We start from the raw sequence: 21,135 nt of genomic DNA on the forward strand, positions 1-21,135 counted from the left end.
ACCAACAGATGTTTCTCTGCTGCCCTTCTATGTACAATATCCTGGATTGATTTTTTTTCCCCTCCATCCAACTAAAACACCATTAGGGGTTGTTTATGTTTGAGTCATTCTCATAAGATGTCTTTACTAATGCAGTTATATAAAGAACACACTACTAGTGGCATAGGTATATATGGAATCACTCCCTGCAAGTACATCAAGCAAACCAGCCAGATGGGCGTCATTTAACCTCACTGCCCAGTCTCCTCCCCAACAACCCACACGGACAATACGTTGGAACTGATACCTAAAGATCATGTCCCAGAGTATGTGCTCTTGCTTTTGAAGGACAGAAGGATACAGGGCACTCACTGTACTCCTAAGGTCATCAATACTTAAGAGAGGTGGAAGGCAGAGGCACAGATATGGAAGAATTTAACTATAGTGAGACATTGGGTGAGACAATCAAAATGGGTCAACTGGTACATCTCAATGTAAAGGAGTTACTAAATACACTTTCAGATCAAACTTATCAAAATAAACTGGTACACAAAATTATTTTAAAAGAATGAGTAACTAAGCCTTGACAGAATGTTACATGCCAGCTCTGGAAAGTTTCTCCCAGTATTGTAAGGTTGTCATTATATTTAATATCACCCTAGACATTTACAGTGGGTTCACTCTATGTGTGGTTAAAAGATGATGCACTAATTTTTGTACTTCTCTGTGTTTATAACAACTGCCATTCACTTAAACATGACCCTGAATGATACAAAGTGCCTTCCATTAGTTTACCCTGAAAAATGTTTTAACAGGTTAAGTCTGAGTGACATGTAATATAACATTTATACTTATTTATGTATACTGATTCCAGGAAGATTTTTGAAACCAGTTCTCAGCACCTGTTTTCCCACATTGCAATCTTTCTTACAACTACAAAAGAATACAGTTAACAGGAGCTTCTTTGTATGTGAACATTTTCACTTAAAAGTCTGGTTGTATGGACAATCTGTCCACAATTACTGTAGCTAAAGCCCTTTTCTGAGTCTTTTTGGCATCTAAGACTCCGCTAGATGACTGCAGCCTGGAAGATGTTGTTCTGAACATTCTTGTGTGCTCTAGTTCACATTTTGGACAGTACTGGTAAACAGAGCCATGGACAAGAAAGAACTGAATGTTACACTAGCCTGAAGTTCAGTTGAAAGTTGTTTCCAAAACTACCCTGTGTCCAGATTAAACTAGGTTTTCCCCATCAGTTACTAGTTTAAGAATTGTCCATACCCAGTAGCTTCACTATACCATGAATATCTGCTTCCTCAGAGTACTTATTTTTATCACTAGCCCTGCAGGAGGTATGTTTGCAAATGGAAGAATAAACCCTGAAAGAATTAGCCTGAGATATTTTGTCTGCAGCCATGCCTTGACACACAAGCTTGCCCAGCTCCTCATGCTTGACAGGCTCACAGCATGATTTATTTTTCCAGCTTAAAAATGTTTACCTTTGTTGCTGCCCAGTCCATCCAACCTTCAGCACAAGGGTTTACATTAATGAGAACTAATCCCTCCACCATCTCTGCATGGTTTAGCTGCAAAAGAAAAGGTTTAAGATTCATCACATACCCTTTGCAACTTGACAGTCAGAATAAAATTTAAATTAGCAAATTATCTCCTGGGGAAGAAGGCGGTAGGTCTAGTTTTATCTTGCACAAAACAAGCATATGTATGGAAAAGAATTTTTCATTAAAGCAATTCATCTGAGCAGCTGGAGAACATTAAGATTTAACTTCTTCTCCACCCTCAGATTAAATAGAGAACTCCCATTAAAAAAACCTTCTGCAAATTAACTGGGTAGAGCCCAGGCCTTAAAATGGAAAATCTAGGTCTTCTGGATTAGCTACCCCGCAGATTGTGGTATTTCACTTAAAAGCCTAACTGCTTACTTAAATGGGCATGGCAGAGCAGGAATTCTCTGCGCACACTACAGCGGCAATAACACATCAGGGAAATCAGGTTTAAGGCTTTAGAGAAGCTCCACGAAACTTACAGCAAATCTGGTTAAGATGTAGGCACCGGCTCCAGTTCCCATTCCTATAACGGTCTTCAGCCTGCACAGCAATAAAACGGAAGAGACAAATGAGTAAAACAGCACTGGAAATAAACAAACCCGCATGAGCAGCCTTCCTCTTTCACATGCCAGCCTGTATCTACAGAAGGGTGGGTTGCAGCTCAGGCAAACTGTGGACCCTCAGCCATGCCACCAGCCCTAGTAAGGAGCTCAACGTAGCAGCTAGTTTGTTTTTGGCAGATTTGCAGGACACTGGTGCTCACGCATTGCGGGGCAGCAGCAATTCTCACTTATCTTTAAGTAAATATACTGAGCAACCATAGCATTGTTCTGATCCTGGAAGGAAGTGGCTACTCTCTGCCAGAAAAGCTTACAAGATATAGTCCTGAAATCTGCAGCCTAAATACAAAGCCCCCCCTCCCCATGTCCCCCCCCACCCTCCCCAATACAGCTATCCAACTGGGACGCTAATTCCTCTCTGACAGGGGGCTGGCAGGGAAACCTCTCATGCTATCCAGCCACTGGGGTGATTAAGTTTAAACTTCATAACCAAACAGGGCAGAGACAAACCAAATATTTGCAATAACTGAAATTGGTTTTAAAGCGTGATCTTGAAGGTCTTTTCCAACCTAAATGATTCTATGTTTCTATTCTATGATTCTAAGGTCTTAGAAAGTACATGGAAGGGAAGACTAGACAAAACCACTCAGAAAAACAGGTTATACAATGCTTTTAGAAAAATACCTGAGGATAGTTTTCATTCTCATTAGCAATACTAAATCAAGGCTTTTTAAGTACACTCCAGTCTAATTGATTTTCAAGGTACTGACTTTGTTAGCATTGTTTTCAGTGCAAGAGCAGAATTTGCAACCCTGTGCCTTATGTTAGATATTTCAAAAAACACATCTCTTAAGAAGGTAGTGAGGTAAACTGGTGAAAGGCACTGTAACAGCTGGTTACAAGAGCTAAGCAGTGTCTAAACTGGAGTGCTGGTCCCCCACCAGCAGTCCAGCCTCTCTGTTCTCCAAGGCTGCATAACCCTGAATGCCAGGCTTTCTCTACTTGGCCTGAAAACCCCCTGGAGGTGCCTACCTGCACTCTTCATTGTGTACCAAGAGCACCAACTCTGCAGAGAAGGTACCTCTCTCAGCTACAGCTCCTGCTAAAGCTAAGCTTTAAGGGAGGACACCTAAACTTGCTGCAGGTACACAGAGGAACACTCCACTTGATCCTTTGACACTGGCAACCTGGCATCTGTACTTGGTAGTAGAAGAGGATTAAGAAGGTCGGACTGACCCCTTAAGACACTCAAGCCACAGAAAAAAAGTGAGTCTCTTCAGATAGGACCATGTTTTTTTTCCTGTTAACCACATAGGAAAACGTGGGTTGTTACAGTGGGAAGAACAGATTGTCTGTGCCCTGCCCCTGTGAGGGCAACACATAGAAAATACTGGAGGAAGCCCCTAAATTAGACACACAGGATTTCACTCAAAGTTGCTTCCTGTTTAAAAATAAACAGACATTTCAAGAAAGGACAAAATATAAGCTCTTTCAGAAACAAAGGCAAAAGTGATCCATCTATAACAGAGGAATTAAAAATCCACAACTGTAATTCTAGCAAACAAAGTGCCAGATAGCCAGACCGAAGCTTCAGGGACAACACAGGTGAGTATCTGCTCTGCTCTTTCAGTGGGCTGTGTAGAGAGTAGTAAATATTTCTGCACTCACCCAAACTGTTTCAGGATTCCAGGAAGCATTTCAGCCAGCTGATCCATGGAGGGATACACATACCTACAACAAATATGTGTTTGTGGAGTTACTACACCACTTTCTGTAGAGTAGGCTGGGATATTTATAGAGACATGGTGATCACTGTAGATTTAATACCAAATGTGCTCATTTCAGCTCATGCTGTCAGTGATCTTGTATTTAAATCAGAAGCACAAGTCATTTAGCAGAAATATGAGCTTAATCTATATGGTACTTTATGTGAGTTATAGGATGATAAATGTCTGGTCCGGCTGACAGCAAAACAGACCATCATGAATCTCTTCCAAGAACAGTTAACACTTAAACCTTTTTCATAAGTTTGAACTTGAGAGATGAATTCCCAGCCACATTCACCACATTTGTACTTCTGGTCTACCAAAAAAAGTTTCCCCGTGTTGCAGATCAGACTACAGCAATGAGATCTAGATCTCTGGCAAATAATCGGCAGGGACACACAAGTTACCATAGGATAAATGAGTATAGCTTTCTATTAATACTGATGGAGAAAATTAAGTCATAGGAAGGGCTACGAAGCTGCTGAGGAAGTTCAATAAAAACAGCTGTCAGTTAATGCTCCTGGTCTTCTGAAAAGCAGAAACAAAATTTTGAGGAAAGGACATTCTGAACAAAATCTCAACTGAACAGCACATGGAAAAAAAATCCACCCAAAGTAGCTGGAGAACATCTGCTGAGGTTGTATCCAAATCTCTGCTTCCCATAAGGACTACACCTAATGATTCTCTAGTTTAGCCTCCAAAATAAAACCAAACAAAAAACCAAACAGTACAGGACTACAAGCTATTTTCTTAGATTTTCTTGTCGGGAAACTAAACCCTGCCATGACAAATGCTAGTGTCACTGCAACAGCTATGACTTAAGCATGCTGGTCTCCCAGTTGGAGGGCTGGGAGAGAATACATTTTTTTGTGCTGTCATCATGATGTTATTAAGTAGTGGTCTTTATTAGTATAGATCATGATGGCTGCCCTATGCAGCTGACAACTTAGAAGAGTTAACGCTTGTTCAGGACATGAGGGTTAAGACACTTAAAAGCTTGTGATTCAACCGAACAAAGGAGGGTGACCGAAATAGCTTTGCAGGCTGCTCTGGTAGACAACTGGGCCATTCCAGTTAACATTAGCTAAGAACTTGGCCCATCACGACCTCCTCAGCATCAGACCAGCTTAAAAATTAAGGAGGGAAATAGGCTGGCTCATGCAATAAGGGTACATATAAGCTCCTTAATACCTAGTTCTTACAAAACAACTGTTCCTTGCCTTGTACCCTCCTCTCACCATGTTGGCTGCTCCCTTCCTCAACCAAGCTGATTCCTAACCAAGGGACATCTTAAGGCAAGCCTGTCTCATTTGAGCTAATTGGGACAAGCTTTTTGGCAAAGAATGTTCGTGGCACACAAGGTTTCCAAGAGTTAAAACATCATATGTGATACACAGTCAAGACTATGCAGTTATCTATGATATTCTGTGGGGGTACATCACTGTTCCTGTCCAACAACTTGAATTTTCTGGGTAGGTTATTGTCTAATTATCAACCTCTACCATGCTGCCATTCCATAAAAACCATGAAATTAGGAAGGACATTATCTTGTTTATAGTAGCAGTTCAGTTTTATATTTGTATTCATGATGTCATTACCAAACAAGGTAGCTTGATATTTAAATTGGCAGATGTCGACATCTGCCAAGGAATTGCCTTACAAGCAGTCTAGTTATCAGAGATAAAATACAAAATTACAGCCCCAAAGCCTACTGCAAACTGGCACAACACAACAGAGCTCCAAAACCCCAGAAACAGAGCGTCACATTTAAGTTCAAAAGCCAACTACTACGTTTCCTGCTAGTGCTTTTTAATTAAACTGCAAATCAAGACTTTTTCCAGAAAGAGGGTAACTCTGAAAACACAGGCTGTTTCCCTGACAACTCACCCAGCTTGGAAAGATGGTGCTCCATCCTGCTGACCAGGTGCATCCACATGGCAGACCGCAAAGTGCTGGGTGATCTCCTGCATATCCTCAAAGTTGAAGAGAGGATTGAAGCAAGTTTTATCTTGAGAAGGAAAAGAAAATATGGAATAATTATGCTGAGGGGAAATAGTAAGTTTACAGCTATAATAAAATCATTTATTAACTAGTCCTGTAGGTTAATAAAAAGTTGGTTCAATCAGGTGAGCTGTGTTACAGACTGGAAAAAGTGGCAGTTCTTCAATTTCTAAGGAGGAAAGACCAGTAAAGCCTCGCTACAAAGCAGCCTGTGCCAACTTGCTTTAATTCCTTGAAGCAAAAACCCTGAAGAGCTCCCTCTTCATGGCCAGCTAAAGTTTATCTATGCTACTTTGGTAGCTGCCAGAAGTATTTGCTTGGTACACCAAAATCTCAAAAAATATATTTTTTATGCAAAGTTAAAATACTAATAAAATACAGTCAGGAGTATTCATCCCAGGTTTTGGTTTAGATGAAATTATCTATTTACTAGTCCAGTCATTTTTCTTTGGATTGTGTCAAAACAGATGAAGGGAAAAAATATCCAAGGCTGAGATTGTGACTTGTGCTTTTGCCCAAATATTACAAGATAAACATTACATGATCGGCTGCTACAGGCAGCTCAAGACAAAAGAGTCCCTATGGGTTATTCAATGTTGTAGGTTCCCAACTCTGAGGTAATTTGATTTCTGATTTTTAAGAAATATTAATGTGGGGGCAGGGTTAGCATATTTTCCTCCTGGAGTGGAAAGCATGAATTCTGTAGCACTGTCTTTGAGATGCCTAGAAAAAGTTTCAATATTCTGTGTGTGTTTCTGAATGTCCTCACGCTACAAGATACAAGCAAAATCATTACAGGATATAAAACTTTTTTAGCTAAAAACAGCTTTAGGAGAACACGCAAGTTTGGGAAAAGGTTCTTCCCTTTTCAAAGGGAGAGAAAATTTATTCACCATAGACTTTGTAACTCTAGAAAGAAAAAAAGTCTTATTCAAAGATAGGATCCAGATTAAACTCTGCCCCAATCCACTGAAAATCCAAAATAAGTAAGGCAGTTCCACAAAAAACAGGCAAAACCCCCAGTTTTTTTTTCTTATGAGCAATATCCACTCCCCAGCAATGGCCAGACTTTACAGATCTGAAGGTGTTTTTAAATGTAAATATTGATAGCCAATTAAGAAATAGTAAATTGTGTGAAGCAAACAGGACTGATGAAAGGAACAAATTAGGGCACATCTGGGTATTAGGCCATTATATTCTTGGATATGACACATAAGAGGCACTTAAAGTTATTTTCTTACTACTGGCTAAGGACACAATGCCAACACTCATTTCATCATCCTGATTTGACATGTAATTCATATAGACTCATGGCAACATAAGACTGGTTATCAGACAGGAACCTAAGACAAAGCACCAACAATGTTGTTTTTAGTCCTGCTGGCACTACACCCTCAGCCATCCCCTACAGATATTTTTACTGCATTTATACATGGTCACTATGAGCTACCAGCAATCTTTTTCTCCTTTAAGTGAAATATTCCAATTATTTACTTTGCAAGGATAAAAAAAATCTGAGAATTAAACTTGCTGTAAGAGAGGAATTAGGTGCTAACAGGTTGCAATGGACATAAACCAAACAAGGACCTGGGCAAGGTTTCCTAACCATTGCTGCCTCCACACCTTTGATTATGACAGAAGTGTTAAGGAATTAGGCCATACCTGTGCTATGAAACAAAAAAGTCTACTTACGATTCAGCCCGATGTCATGGTAGGTGAGGATAGCTGGCCGGTTGCCTCTGGGAGTCCCGCACATGGTGACATGGACCGAGCCATGCACAGTCTCCACATCTTGCTCCTGGCAAAGAGCAGGAGTCGTCTGTTAGCAGCTTGTCCAAGTGCTCCACTGAACACCCACTGCAGCAGACCTCTGGCCATAACCACAGGTCCCATCCCAGCCCAGGGGCTGCCCACAGCCCCAGGGGTCTCCACAATTCCCATGGTAACGTGCCCTGTTCTCCCCCACGCTGGGGGCTCTCTGCTAACGTTTTACATTCGGCTCTCACCTACTCCAGCCCACAGACAACTACAGTAGCACTTAAGCTGTTAGCTTTAACCAGATGCTGAGGGAATAATTACATCGTTTTTAACCTCATTAAAAGGCAGCGTAAGGAAAAAAGGAAGAAAAAAGCAGGAAGTTTGGTGCAACGACACCTAAAATAACAGCTTACAACTATGACTGGCAGCATCTGCAAAAGTGTAAGTTGCCAGAAGAAAATACTTCTGTTTTCTAGGAAAAGGACTTTAACTCAGCAAATAACTACTATTCCCCAAACAAAGCAGTATTAAACAGCCTATATTCACCATAAAGACTTATCACACCGGGGTCTTGTGATTGTAGTAGCCTTCCCCAATAACACAACAGCCACATGTGTTAGCTTTATGGCTTACTATGATAGACCTGAGCATAAACCCAACTGTCTAAAGTTTGCTACAGAGCAGCATATCCACAACACTGTTGTAGTGATTACCAGAGAAACAATGCTAAGAAGCATACTGCTATTATTTATAGCAGTAACAGGAGTTTGTACTGTTTAATGATCTTAAAGTGAAGGACACTTTTAGTATCAAATCAAAGTCCCCGAGTACCATCTTTTATCTATTGAATACCTATGTAAGTTACATGTGACTTGGGTTGTACTAACATCCACAACACGCACAACTCTTTTTTGTTTCTTTTGAACTTGAACTTCAGATGGGTATAAACAATTTGTTATTTTGTCAACATATACAAAGTGAATCACAAAGCAACAGTTATTTATAAAACTTGTTTACAGTACAGTTACACTCACATAACAGTCAAGGCAGTATATAGTTAGTAGCCAGTCTTAGCATCTCACCAGAATACTTTATTTACTGTACAGGACAGATATCCACATCATTCAGTACAGTGTACTGTCTGATGCTGTAGGGCTTGCTTGACTTGCTCAGTGCAGTAATGCCCAGAGGCAAAGTGCAAGTTAAATTCAAATCTTTTAAAAATTATGCTGTAGAAATCAGGACCGTACAGCCTCTGTGGAAACCTTCACAGAGCAAAACACAAGTTCTTCAAAGACCTGAGGTAGTAATTTGATCTCAATCTCAGCTCCTTAATTTGATACATGGAATACACCACACATTTTGTTGAAAATAGGGCAACACCAATCCACACTTCAGCTATTTTCCTTAAAAATTACATATTTACATCAGTTTTAAGTTACAATTACAGCAATGAATCAAGATTCCTCCCCCTTGTACACTGGGCAAGCTGAGCATCACTGCTATCTGAACTTATACTCTATTGAAACACTAATTTTCAGCTTTTATGTCTCATTAGAGATTCATTCCTCTGCATACTCACTGCATTATTTAGCAGGTAAGCTGTATCTTCCATATCCAGCACCATCTTTAGGCAAAAGAGAGTGATAAATCCACCGAGTCAGAGTACAGTGGCTGGTTTCTACTTTGTCCAAGTAGGAAACTGCGTTATATACACAAGCCACTATCCTGCATAGGCTTATGACTCACATAATGCCCAGCTAGAAAAGCCAAAACAGACTAATTCATGAGGATGACATTCTTAAATAGGATTTGAGTCAGGTTTGACCAGGAGAAGTACTTACTCAATAGAGGTCAGACGTCAAAGATGAACTAAGTCTCTGCCACACAATGCACAAAGTGCCAAATTTCAAACCTGGGAATTAGCAGTCTTTGCTGTTGCTATTTCCATAAGGTTTTGATAAGTTAAGCTTCATTTCCGGTCATCTCAAATGTCTGAACACCCCAAACTTATTCTAAATTAAATCAGAAGTAAGTTCTTTCATAAAAGCCAGGACTGAAGTTTCCAGTAAGAGCACAGAAGACTGAAAAATTAGCCTAAATCAGAATGATTCTGCATAACAACAAAAACAAGGACTTCAAGTGTTTGAAATCTAGTCTTTTCCAAAGTAGATAAGCAACATTTAGTCTAAAATATTTCTACATCAGTCATATTAATGTCACTAAGTTTCATTTTTGGGAGAAAATAGGGTATTCCAGGTATATTCATAATACAATACTCCAGAAGAGATTTGCAGTAGCAATGGATAGCAATTAATAGTAATAGCAATTAATCTTTTCCACATTCTACCCTCCTTCTGCACTTAGATAATTTTCAATACAAAGCATTAAAATTGATAGTTTGGCAACCTTAACAGCAGTAATGAGAGTAAGTGATATTTGTAACACACACACCCAGAGTGTGGAATATAGAAATTATTTCCTCCTCAGAGACTAACAGGGATTTCTATCATCAGATTTTTATTGCTAGATCCTTCCAGTAACAGTACTGAAAATCTAGAACGTATTTTCTTAGGGGGGGACCACCTTTCAAGATGTGGGAGCTTCCCCCTTTGCACATGAAAGAAAAAATCTGTTCGTGGTAGACAAAAAAGCCAGACCCTTGAACCTGCACATCCCACTGACCTCCACAGCTAATTCTTCTGGAACTGGAACCCTGTGTCTAGTTCAAACTCAGTGTCAACTAGAAACAGTTCAGAGACAACAGGCAACTATACTCCTAATTACTGACATAAATCACAGTCAGTTTAATAACGGTTTAATTCCTCATTATCTTCACAGTAAGACTCTCCTAATTCAAGAGGGTGGGTGCTATTTTCCATTAGCGCGAATTCTTAGCAGCAAATACCCAAAACGTTCTCCTAAAAAACAACCAGTTCAAACCAGTTTCTTTGGTGACATCAAACCAACAACTTCACATCCCTACTGAGCCTATTAAAGATCAAGAGATTTGTCTCTACGTGATGTAGGGATGAATGTTTTCAAAATGCAGAGCACTGAAAACAGATGGCAGCACATCCCAATCAACATCAACATTATAGTAAGAGGCTCTTCAACTGATTTGTATTAAAACACTATCTTGGAAAAAAATCCAAGGTACACTAATCTGATAGAAGGATAAGGACAAACACACCATCTGTTCACATCTCTCACTTTAACAGAGGTGCAGTCTTATCTCAGTGCCCTAAAAACGCACACAAAATACTTTTGATACATGCAATTTAAGAGAGGCTATCTTAGCTCGAAGGATTCTAAATTAGATTTTATTTGGGGGTCAAGTCACATTTAACATTTTGTCATGAGGTTAGAAGGGGAAGTCAATTTGTAAATTGGTAACACAGGAGAGCTCATTTACTCCTTCCCCTCTTTACCCTGACTAAGGAAGACAGGGATTGAGGAACAAACATTTATGAACAAGTTGTTTTCTGGAGTATGGGATATGCAACGAAAATGCTTTAGATACCTAAAAAGGAAAACCACACACACTGTGCATTTTGCTAAAAACACTATAATTTAAGTAAAATACTACATTCCATCAAGATTATTTTAAAGCTTTCAAATATACTTAATCCTCAATTACCATCTCATGTTTTTATTTTAATTTATAATATTATGCCTGTTAAATACACCTCCCTTCTCTTGCTCAGAACTGAGGGAAAAGCTTCAGAGCTTTTAAAGAGGATTTAAATAGCTTTTAAATTGCTAGGAGCTAGTATATCTTAAGTTTACATAAATTAAGAAATTTAATATATTAGTACCTGCCTATGCTATTTTTCACTTCTTTTATTCAATATCTTGAAGGTCAAAAACATCTGAGCTTTTAATGTGGTATTGCAATGTTGGGTTTCAAATCCCCTTTGTCCTGAAGTTATTTAGCATTTTCTACTCTAAAATAGTTATTTCATTTCATCTTATGTTTTTCCAAAACAGCAATGCACACCTTTCCAGGTATTTATCTTTTTTCTTTTTTTTGTTTGTTTTCTATTTTAAATTAGCAATATTAAGAAAAAGGTTCCTCCATTTAGGTTGTGAGTTGGGTATATTAATAAGTATGATGACTTTAGATGTAAATGTAAGTGACTAAGGTGGAAGCCAGTAACAAAAGCTTTGGTGGAGGAACTGAAGCAGATTATTGCTATAGTTCTGCCCACGGATTCTTCCTAGTCTGATTAGCACCGGGTCACACTGCTCTGCAAAAGTACAAAACCACAACCACCCCCATCCCCTTCCTTCAGACACCTAAAAGGATAAGAAAATCCATTTAACACACTGCAACACCCCAAACTGCATCTGCCAGTGCCAGTGGGAAACCCACCCCATCTCATCATGAGGATCAGCTGATTTGTCTCCTGTTGCAAGGCAGCTCTTTCTTTCTCCCCTCGCAGGCAGAAGGAGGGAAAGCAGAACAGGCTCTTTCATGCTGGTGGATATAGATGGCCATGAGCCATGAACTGCAAGGGACAAACTCATCTGTCACCTACACCTGCGGCACAGCTCAAAGTTTTACTTAGTTATTGAGGAAGCAGTCTCCTGACGGACTGCTCACCTCTGAAACAGAAAACTAAGAGTATATACAGTGACAAGGAGCCCAGTCTTCATCAGCTCTAATGCTACCAACCTAGAGACTAGGCATCAAACTGGAAATACAATTAAAATGTGTTTGGCATTAAGCCAACATAAAGCAACACAGGGCACACTGCCCTGCTCCAGTTTATTAATTGTGCTAAAACAGGTTTGGTCAGGAACATTCCCCTTCTTGGGAGGCAGGGGTCCTTCACTTAAATTTTCGTTTGGTTACCACAGACATAGACAGACATATTGCTGACTAGAGGTAGTTCAGAGTTGTCAGTTTTTCCATCTCCTATCTTGGCCATGCCCTGGTAACTTTATGAAAGCTTTCCTCCAAAGAATAATCACATACGTGTCTTGCAACATGTGCTTTCAGAAGGGCAATATTGCACTATACAGTGACTACTCCAAAAATGGGAAAGTATGTTTAACTCAAGCCTGTCTATAACAGCATGTGAAATAAGAGACTATTTCTCTCCAGTTCTGAATAACTAGATAAAATTTATTCTTAGAAGTGAAACACCTCACAGGCAGTCATTACTTTTCACTAGTGGCAGAAACAAAGTTATTAACTGAACACTGCATAACTTGTCCCCAAAATGTGACAGAGCAAGTTTCAAGGGATATGGTGGACACCCACACCCATACACAGGCACTAGATAAGAAGTTCCATGCTGCCAAGTGCTGATCACCCCCTTTGCCTGGCCAGGTCCATACTCCTCCCGAGAGTGGCTCATCGGACAGGTTGTTTAAGGGCACACATGAGCTTCAGTATCAGTCCTGAGTGACCCGGGTCCTCCAGCACCACACATGAACTTCTCTAATGAACTACACAGTCCAGTCTCTCACAAAAGCTTCAAACCACTTCTTTCATAAATCTACAGAAGAACTTAAAGACACAATACACAGAATCACAGAATCGTCTAGGTTGGAAGGGACCTTGAAGATCATCCAGTCCAACCATTAACCTAGCATTGGCAGTTTCCAACTACACCATATCTCTCAGCTCTATGTCGACCCTACTCTTAAACACCTCCAGGGATGGGGACTCCACCACCTCCCTGGGCAGCCCATTCCAATGCCTAACAACCCGTTCTGTAAAGAAATACTTCCTAATGTCCAGTCTAAACCTTTAATGGCGCAACTTGAGGCCATTACCTCTTGTCTTATCACTCACTACTTGGTTAAAGAGGCTCATCCCCAGCTCTCTGCAACCTCCTTTCAGGTAGTTGTAGAGGGCGATGAGGTCTCCCCTCAGCCTCCTCTTCTCCAGACTAAACAACCCCAGTTCCCTCAGCCGCTCCTCATACGACATGTGCTCCAGACCCTTCACCAGCTTCGTTGCCCTTCTCTGGACACGCTCGAGTCAATGTCCTTTTTGTAGTGAGGGGCCCAAAACTGAACACAGTCATCGAGGTGCGGCCTCACCAGTGCTGAGTACAGGGGCAAGATCCCTTCCCTGTCCCTGCTGGCCACGCTATTTCTGATACAAGCCAGGATGCCATTGGCCTTCTTGGCCACCTGGGCACACTGCTGGCTCATGTTCAGCCAGCTGTCAATCAACACCCCCAGGTCCCTCTCTGACTGGCAGCTCTCCAGCCACTCCTCCCCAAGCCTGTAGCACTGCTGGGGGTTGTTGTGGCTGAAGTGCAGTACCCGGCATTTGGCCTTATTGAAGGTCATACAGTTGGCCTTAGCCCATCACTCCAGCCTGTCCAGATCTCTCTGCAGAGCCTCCCCACCCTCGAGCAGATCAACACTCCCACCCAACTTGGTGTCATCTGCAAACTTACTGAGGGTGCACTCGATCCCCTTGTCCAGATCATCAATAAAGATGTTGAACAGGAGTGGCCCCAAAACCGAGCCCTGGGGGACACCACTCGTGACCAGCCGCCAACCGGATTTAACTCCGTTCACCACAACTCTCTGGGCCCGGCCATCCAGCCAGTTTTTTACTCAGCAAAGCGTGCAATCATCCAAGCCTCAAGCAGCCAGTGTACTTGTAGTTTTAAGGACCAAAGCTGAGCCGCCTTTGCAGCGGCAGTTATTAACATAATGGATTGAGACTGTTCTTCTGCATTTTTCCTTCCTGAACTACAACAGCCAAAGATTAAACTCTAACAAAGAAAGATCATCAAAAAAGTAAGAGCTGGCAGAAGAGGCCTAAATGACAAGAACTACTGCTCTGGATTAGCAACAGTTAATCCAAGACATGGAAAAAAAAACAAAAAAGCTTAGAGAATTTGATCTTGCAAGTTAAATCTATATATACACATGGTTTACAAACCAAGCAAATTTATTCCAAGAATAAAAATGAAATACAGGTCACTTCTGGATACTTAATCAAAGTACTGCAGTATTCCTGCTAGCAGACTTAATCCGGGTTTCAGATTTATTCAGACCAAGTGATCAATCTGGACACAAAGAGAAAGCTTCTCCCATGCTGTGCACAGTCCTGCAGGAAGTCACATGGTGACAGCTTTAACTTCCATTTATCAAGACTTCAGGCAGTGGATTGCATCATTAGAAAGGATGAGGGGGAAGATGCAGGATTAGTATAAACTACAGTTTTGCTATGTAAGTAAGAACCATTGAAAGATGGTAAAGATGTTTTAGATAACTGTCTCCCTTGGTTTCCAGGGAAGAGACTGTTGAGTTTGTGCTGGATTTTTAACCAATTTGCACAGCACTGAATAAAAATGTAGGCAGATGCAATTAAAGTGCAACACACCACAAAGTTACTTCCTTCAAGGACCTCTGCCTGAACATTCAAGAAACTAGAACAATTTAATAGCTCTCCTTATTCCTGCACAATCTACCTCTCTCCCTACACCCCTTGATAAAAATAAGACACCCAGAGAACCTCTTCTCCCAACACATACTCCTTGTTCTCAGCAATGGGAAGTCACTGCTCACTCTTTTTGTTGAGGCAGGTACAAGCTCCCTGGTCTCCTTTCCAGTTCAACCCAGCCTGACTAACAGCCATGCATTTGCTTAGTCTCAGTTTAAGAACCAGCAAGGACAAACTTCTCAGTCAGAAGCCCAAATGACAATATAATAATATACAAGGGGAGCTAAGAGTGTTACAAAATCACCTCTCAAAAGCATGACACAGGGGAAGTGGAAAAAGTCACCATTCAAGCTAGCAGTGTTCTTTGTGAAATCTTATGTTCTGGCTGTAAATAAACATATGGAAACTACCATCACTCCTGTTACAGACAAAATTGTTTGCTTAGAGCCTTCCACCACTCCACAGGTTTCAGGAATTTTTTGGAAACCTTCAACAGCATAATGGGATACATCAAGATGGACATTTCCTCCAAGGAAAAGCATGCACACTACTAATGAAAGCAAATTAATTGGGGCAAGTGTGTGTCCATGTGGGATGGGAATATTTTGCTTTCACTACCACTGCTGAAGAATTCCATTCTCTTCGCAAGAACAGAACTGCTTGCAACCCAGCCACCCCTTTTCGATGAAACTTTCTCAGCTTCAGTCTGAAAAGACCTCCTGCAGTCCCCTTCACATTACTACATCAGAGCCCCATTCAGACCCCTCTCCCACAGTAACAGTATTTCTGGCAAGTAGTCAGTCATTTCTGATCACATTTTGCTGTTTTCTCAAATGTCAATTCAGTTTCCCCTTTTACCAGAAAAAAAAGAATAGCAGCTTTACTTGCCTGAACATCGAAGTCTGGAAGGAGGCGCGTGATAGCCTGGGAAGAGATTTTAAAGCATTAATGCAGGTAACTTTTGCAGCTTCAGAAATCTGTGCTGGGACACATGTGCTCTAACCCACTGGTTCTGCAGCCAAGAGCTCTGCCCCATCCTTTCATTCAATGAAAAGCTCTCTTGCTGAACATCAAAATTCACTCAAGAGCTTTCACCCACTAATCTTCAGAGAACATGAATGCAGTAAACTACTGGATTATAGACCAGCTAAATAAAGCACAAAATCTGGTGCATCTTCAGTTATTGTTAAATCACTGGACAAGTTAGAGCAGTAAGGCACTGAACTTTTCTTCATTGATTATTGTAGCCATTGGGACAGCCAACAGCCCACCTCAGTCCTGGCCAGGATGGAAAGCTGTTGTCTGAGCACACAAAGAGCACCTGCAACTTAGTTAAGTAGCCATTACCGGGATTTGGTTACACGATGTGGAAGGTGGGAAGGACTTTTTTTTATCCTAGCCAAAATTAGGCCTTGTTATATTTGGGAGGCTGGCTGGACACAGAGAGGACCGTTCCAACCCGTGACCAGCCATCATTATTACTGACAAGCTCCTATGCCTGTCAAGGATCTCCACCAGAAGAGGAGTTACGTGACATCCTCCCCACCACCAACAGTCTAAGAGGCTGATCGCTTCAAAGCAAGAAGTGTCTTACAGTCACCTCCTTTTATTAAAGACAAGGAAGAAGTCAAACTTGTATTTCCCACTGGGGGGCTGAAAACAGAGGGAAGAGCAGCCAGGGCAACATTTTTCACACTGGGGAGTATGACAGAAGCCAAAGCTTGAAAAAAGTCTTGAGATAAAAAGTAAAGCTTAGGATCCTAGCAAGGAGGTCACTCAGTCCCGGACACCCAGGTAAATTAACATCAGAAGATGTCATAAGCAATACAGCTGCTGTCTTTGGCAATATGGTCTCAGATGGTGGACCTCAAAGCATTGCAGTCCAACCTGTAATTATGACAGGACTTTAAAGCCGTGGTCTTTAGGCAATTTACACAGCATCTTGTACATACAAACAAGTAGCTGAGGAGCTGCCTGAGCTTGTGGAAGTCACTTTACACAGCCTTAGCTTTAGACAATATGCTGGGTTTTAATCTTACTATACTGTTGGGTCTCAGAACCTTTTTAGCATAGCTAGTTTCATACACTGTTGTTCTAGTGGGGCCTAGAGTTGCAAGAAGTAAGTATATGTAAAATCTGTAAAGACAGCGTATGAAATAAAGCTCATCACTGTTCACAACTCAGCTGTAGAAGAAACCAAAGCACAAGCCAGGATGCGGCCTCAGAGGGCATCACCCACTCAACACCAGCTCCACTGTTAACCTTAGTAAGTGCTGAGTGTCCTTCAGGGCAATCTTTTCCACTTTCTCAAAATACATTACGTAACTTCCTTCATTTATGTTAAGAATGGCCACAGAGGAAATCAAAGTCTGTGCTGGTTTCCCCAGGTAGACAAAATTTAAGGTAACATCATTAATAAAAGCATATAGGGTTCATTGTCAAGATTCCAACTCTTGATCTACATGCTACAGAAACCCAGGAAGTTAATCAGTGTAAGATATTTCTGAACTTTGAAGCAAAGGCATTTCAAAACCCATAGGGCTTCAGCTTAGTATCTCCTTTGCTTTGATACTACTGAACAATATTGGCATTAAAAAGGGATCTTAGTTTCTGAAAAGTTTGAGTGCTGCATTCACTGGTATCCAAACAAGCTCTGCTTTCATGCAATGTCCTTGGCAAAGGAGCCGTGTTTAAAGTTTCTCTAGCCATTTCACTGCAGTCACAAGTGGGAATGATTTTCTGAAGTGTTTATGCAAAAGAGGTAGGGAATAAAAAAGTAGCAGATAGAGCAATGAATACTTCTAGTGTAGAAAATCAGAACATACCCAACATGTTTATATACATCACTGTCAAGAATTACAATCATTGAGACCAAAAGAAAAATCTTAGTTTTGATTCAGGAAAAAACCTGAGAGGTTCCTTCATGAATTCCAGTGAATAATTTGCCATGAACATACCAAAGCACAGAGTATTGCTACCACCGAAGAGTCAGACAGCCACTGATCCCAGATGCTGTGGGCAGATTTTTGAAGAAAATGGTGCAAAACCAAATGGAAAGTAGTACAACAACATTAAGCAAAAAAAGGCTAGGATGTTTTCACACTGCAACCCCAGAGGGAAGGCTGTGTGGCTTGTGCACACCCAGCCAGCTGCAGACCTGGTAGCAGTTTGGCTGTAACTCACAGCTCAGTGCGGTCAGAGAGGACTCGATGGGGCACAGTCATACCTCCAGACTCAGATGTGCCCAAAGGAGAAGTAAAGGCTTGCTCTGTGCCTCCTTGAAAGGTAGCTGACAGAGCAAAGTTTGTATCTTTACATTGACAAGTCCACAGGTATATAGACGGATGTACATGAGATTGGCCAACTGACATAATTCAAAACAGCTAAAGACACCCAGACCTGTCAATTCAGAAAAAAATGTCACTACCAGATTGGCAGTAAAGAATAAAACCAAAGACCAAGAAAGAGAAAATAACTAAGGCTCAGTTTTGCATTACTTAAAAAACTCCACTCTTCTGTCTCCAGTTTCTCTTACTTATTTCTTCCATGCAGTATTTTAGAACTGATCTATGAACATATGTACAGGTACAACAGCAGGCCTGAAATAAAACATAAGCTGTAAAAAGCTTTAAAATCATTACCTCCTCCTTCTCCACCAGAGGTTTCACCTCTGCAAGGTGAGCATCCTGGAACTCTGTTGACATGGTCAGGAGCTGATATCTGCAAAGATGAAAAAAGATTTGTTCTCAGCTTGCATCAAAGATTAAATACAGGAACAAATAAGATCCTGCTCCACCCACCCCCCACCCCCCCCAGTGACCCACTGTCTCAGGTTATAGTTTAAAAGACCATTGCAAGAAGGTTATGAATCTCTTGTAAAATGCCTCCCTGGTTTATTTATATACACACTCCTGCACAATAAGAGATTAAAGAAATATTAAGGCTGCAAGATCAAACAAAAGTTTGGCAGCTTCAAAACGGGGAATGCTGAAGGAAACAGGGCAGGGACCAGTATAGGGAGAGTCATGGGAACTGTCATTTCACAGGTGAAAGGAGGCATAGCCAAAACTGCACGACCACCTTCTGAAATTAGCTTGAATACTTGTCTCTGAAATTTTTTTTCTTCTTTTTTTTCCAGTGCAGCCTCCCTCTCCCAGATCTTTACTGTAAGAAAACTGAACTAGACACTCATTAACATAATTTTACTCTCAGATTGATGTGTGCCATTCTTTGGGACAGAAACACCTTCCTTAATCTGAACAAACAGTACCAAGAAAAACAGATATTCCTATAAGTGAAAACCAACAAGGTGCATGCAATAATGCTATTTTCAAAACTGTCAGAGTTAGGAACAAGATTGCTCTATCCTGCTTTAGGAAAGGACCAGCACCGCGACACCCAGCACTCATCTGAGAGGTTTCACTGGGAACACAGATATGGCTGAAGCCCAGAAGAGGCGACTGCCACGGCAGATGGAGCAGCAGGTTGTGCTGCAGGTGCAGCGCGCCTTTGGCATGTGGACCAGCAGGCATCTCAGTTCAGCGACCATATCAGTCCAAGCCAGGAGTTAAAGAGACGAACAGCATGTTTTCATTCTCTTGACAAAGAAAAGGTGCCAGAGGCAGAGGACTGTTCCCTGCAAAGCTCTCATGAATGAGCAGAAACAGTTCTCAAGAGATACCAGGACTGTTCTAACAGCAAGGTGACAAACACAGAAGTCAAAGTATGTTTGTTACATATCTTGGCCTGATGGAAAAGGGCTTTGAGCATCTTTGGAGAAAACTGGAACTTTATTAACTACAAAACAATAAAACAAATCAATTATTTACTTCTTAAGAAAAGTTTAGAACTGTCTCAAGTGAAGCATATGAGTAAGTATACTCATAAAGCAAGCCAAAAGGCTGAAACACGTTTAGGAATTATTGACTAAGTGTAACTGCAAGCATTTTAATTATTAACAATTTTCCTGAAGACAAGCATAAAACTACAGAACAAAATTTAAAATCAATTCTTTAAACCCATCTCCTGACTTTAATCTGATTTAAGCCAATCAATCAGCCCTGTCTACAGAAACGACCTGGTGCTCAGGATGGGCTGTGAAACCCACAGGAGTATCCACAAGCTGGCAGTGGCAGCAGCAGCAGTTTTACTCTGCCTCATGGGTTAGCTCGATGCACTTTTACCTAGGCAAAAATGCTCTAGTCAGAAAGTTTGCAAGACAGCTGGATGCTACAGGAAGCTATGAAGTGGCAAACACAAATTAAGAAAGTTAATGATGAAAAAACACTGGTGACCATGCATGTGCAAACAGTTTCTTGCTGGCTATGCAATTGGGTGGATTTCTGGTAAAGAATTAGACTGGGTATTTTAAGCTTAGAGTAATGCTTCATAAATATTTAACCCCAACACTTGAGGCATGGGGACAGGAACAAAATTGACCCCGTTGCCAGTAATTTGTAATCCAAATTTACAAGGTACCAGAGATACTTAAATAGTCAGAACAGTCAAGACAGAGTTAATTCTCCGGCATTCACTCTGATTCACCCTTTTTCTCCATGTTTTCCAGTAAGTTTTGCCCATTACAGATTTTAATCAAAGAACAAGCAAAAAACAAGTCTACCAAAATTTCAAGCAACTGCAAGTGACATTTTAGAAGTAGTGTTATGTATTTTTGTAATTATGGCCATCTATGTAATGTGCCATTCTACACAGTGAGCAGTTGTGCATGGCAGAGGCAAAACAAATTCTGCTGCAATATTTGGAGGTTGAAAATATTTACATGCAATTGCATCTAACTCAAATGACTTTTTTATCCCCCCCCCCCCCCCCCCCCCCCATTCAGCAAATTCTGTTAAGACAGAAATAGTACCTTAATGTTGCACCTAATTCTGCAATAGGGACTAGAAGTGCAAGAGATTTTTCCATGTTTTGCCTATAGGGGAGGAAAGTAAGAAGTCAGGTCCCCTGCAGTTTTTCAGTAAGAAGCAACTCAGGGAACAAAGCCACAGCTAGTGTTTGTGGAAGAAAGTTGTTTACATGGGATAGTTTCAGATTTTCAGGGACTCAGAGCATTGACTACAAGTGAC

At 41.0% G+C, this 21,135-nt stretch overlaps 1 protein-coding gene across 2 annotated transcripts in view; it reads right to left on the bottom strand.

The window, feature by feature from the left end:
- The window catches only part of NDRG1 (N-myc downstream regulated 1), a 41,961-nt gene that overhangs the window by 9,616 nt on the left and 11,210 nt on the right, over nt 1-21,135 (bottom strand). The window contains exons 2-8 of one of the 2 annotated variants that reach the window (XM_074888402.1): nt 18,691-18,769; nt 15,938-15,973; nt 7,564-7,669; nt 5,758-5,878; nt 3,773-3,835; nt 2,024-2,084; nt 1,479-1,565 (exon numbers count right to left, since the gene is read on the bottom strand). In XM_074888402.1, coding sequence (XP_074744503.1) covers nt 1,479-1,565; nt 2,024-2,084; nt 3,773-3,835; nt 5,758-5,878; nt 7,564-7,669; nt 15,938-15,973; nt 18,691-18,753 — 537 coding nt within the window. In that variant the 5' untranslated portion in view covers nt 18,754-18,769. Of the gene's footprint in view, nt 1-1,478; nt 1,566-2,023; nt 2,085-3,772; nt 3,836-5,757; nt 5,879-7,563; nt 7,670-9,211; nt 9,410-15,937; nt 15,974-18,690; nt 18,770-21,135 lie in introns of those variants that run through there. The other variant, XM_074888394.1, reaches the window with a different exon arrangement.

The sequence above is a fragment of the Strix uralensis genome, chromosome 1 (assembly GCF_047716275.1).
Source record: "Strix uralensis isolate ZFMK-TIS-50842 chromosome 1, bStrUra1, whole genome shotgun sequence".
NCBI lineage: Eukaryota > Metazoa > Chordata > Aves > Strigiformes > Strigidae > Strix > Strix uralensis.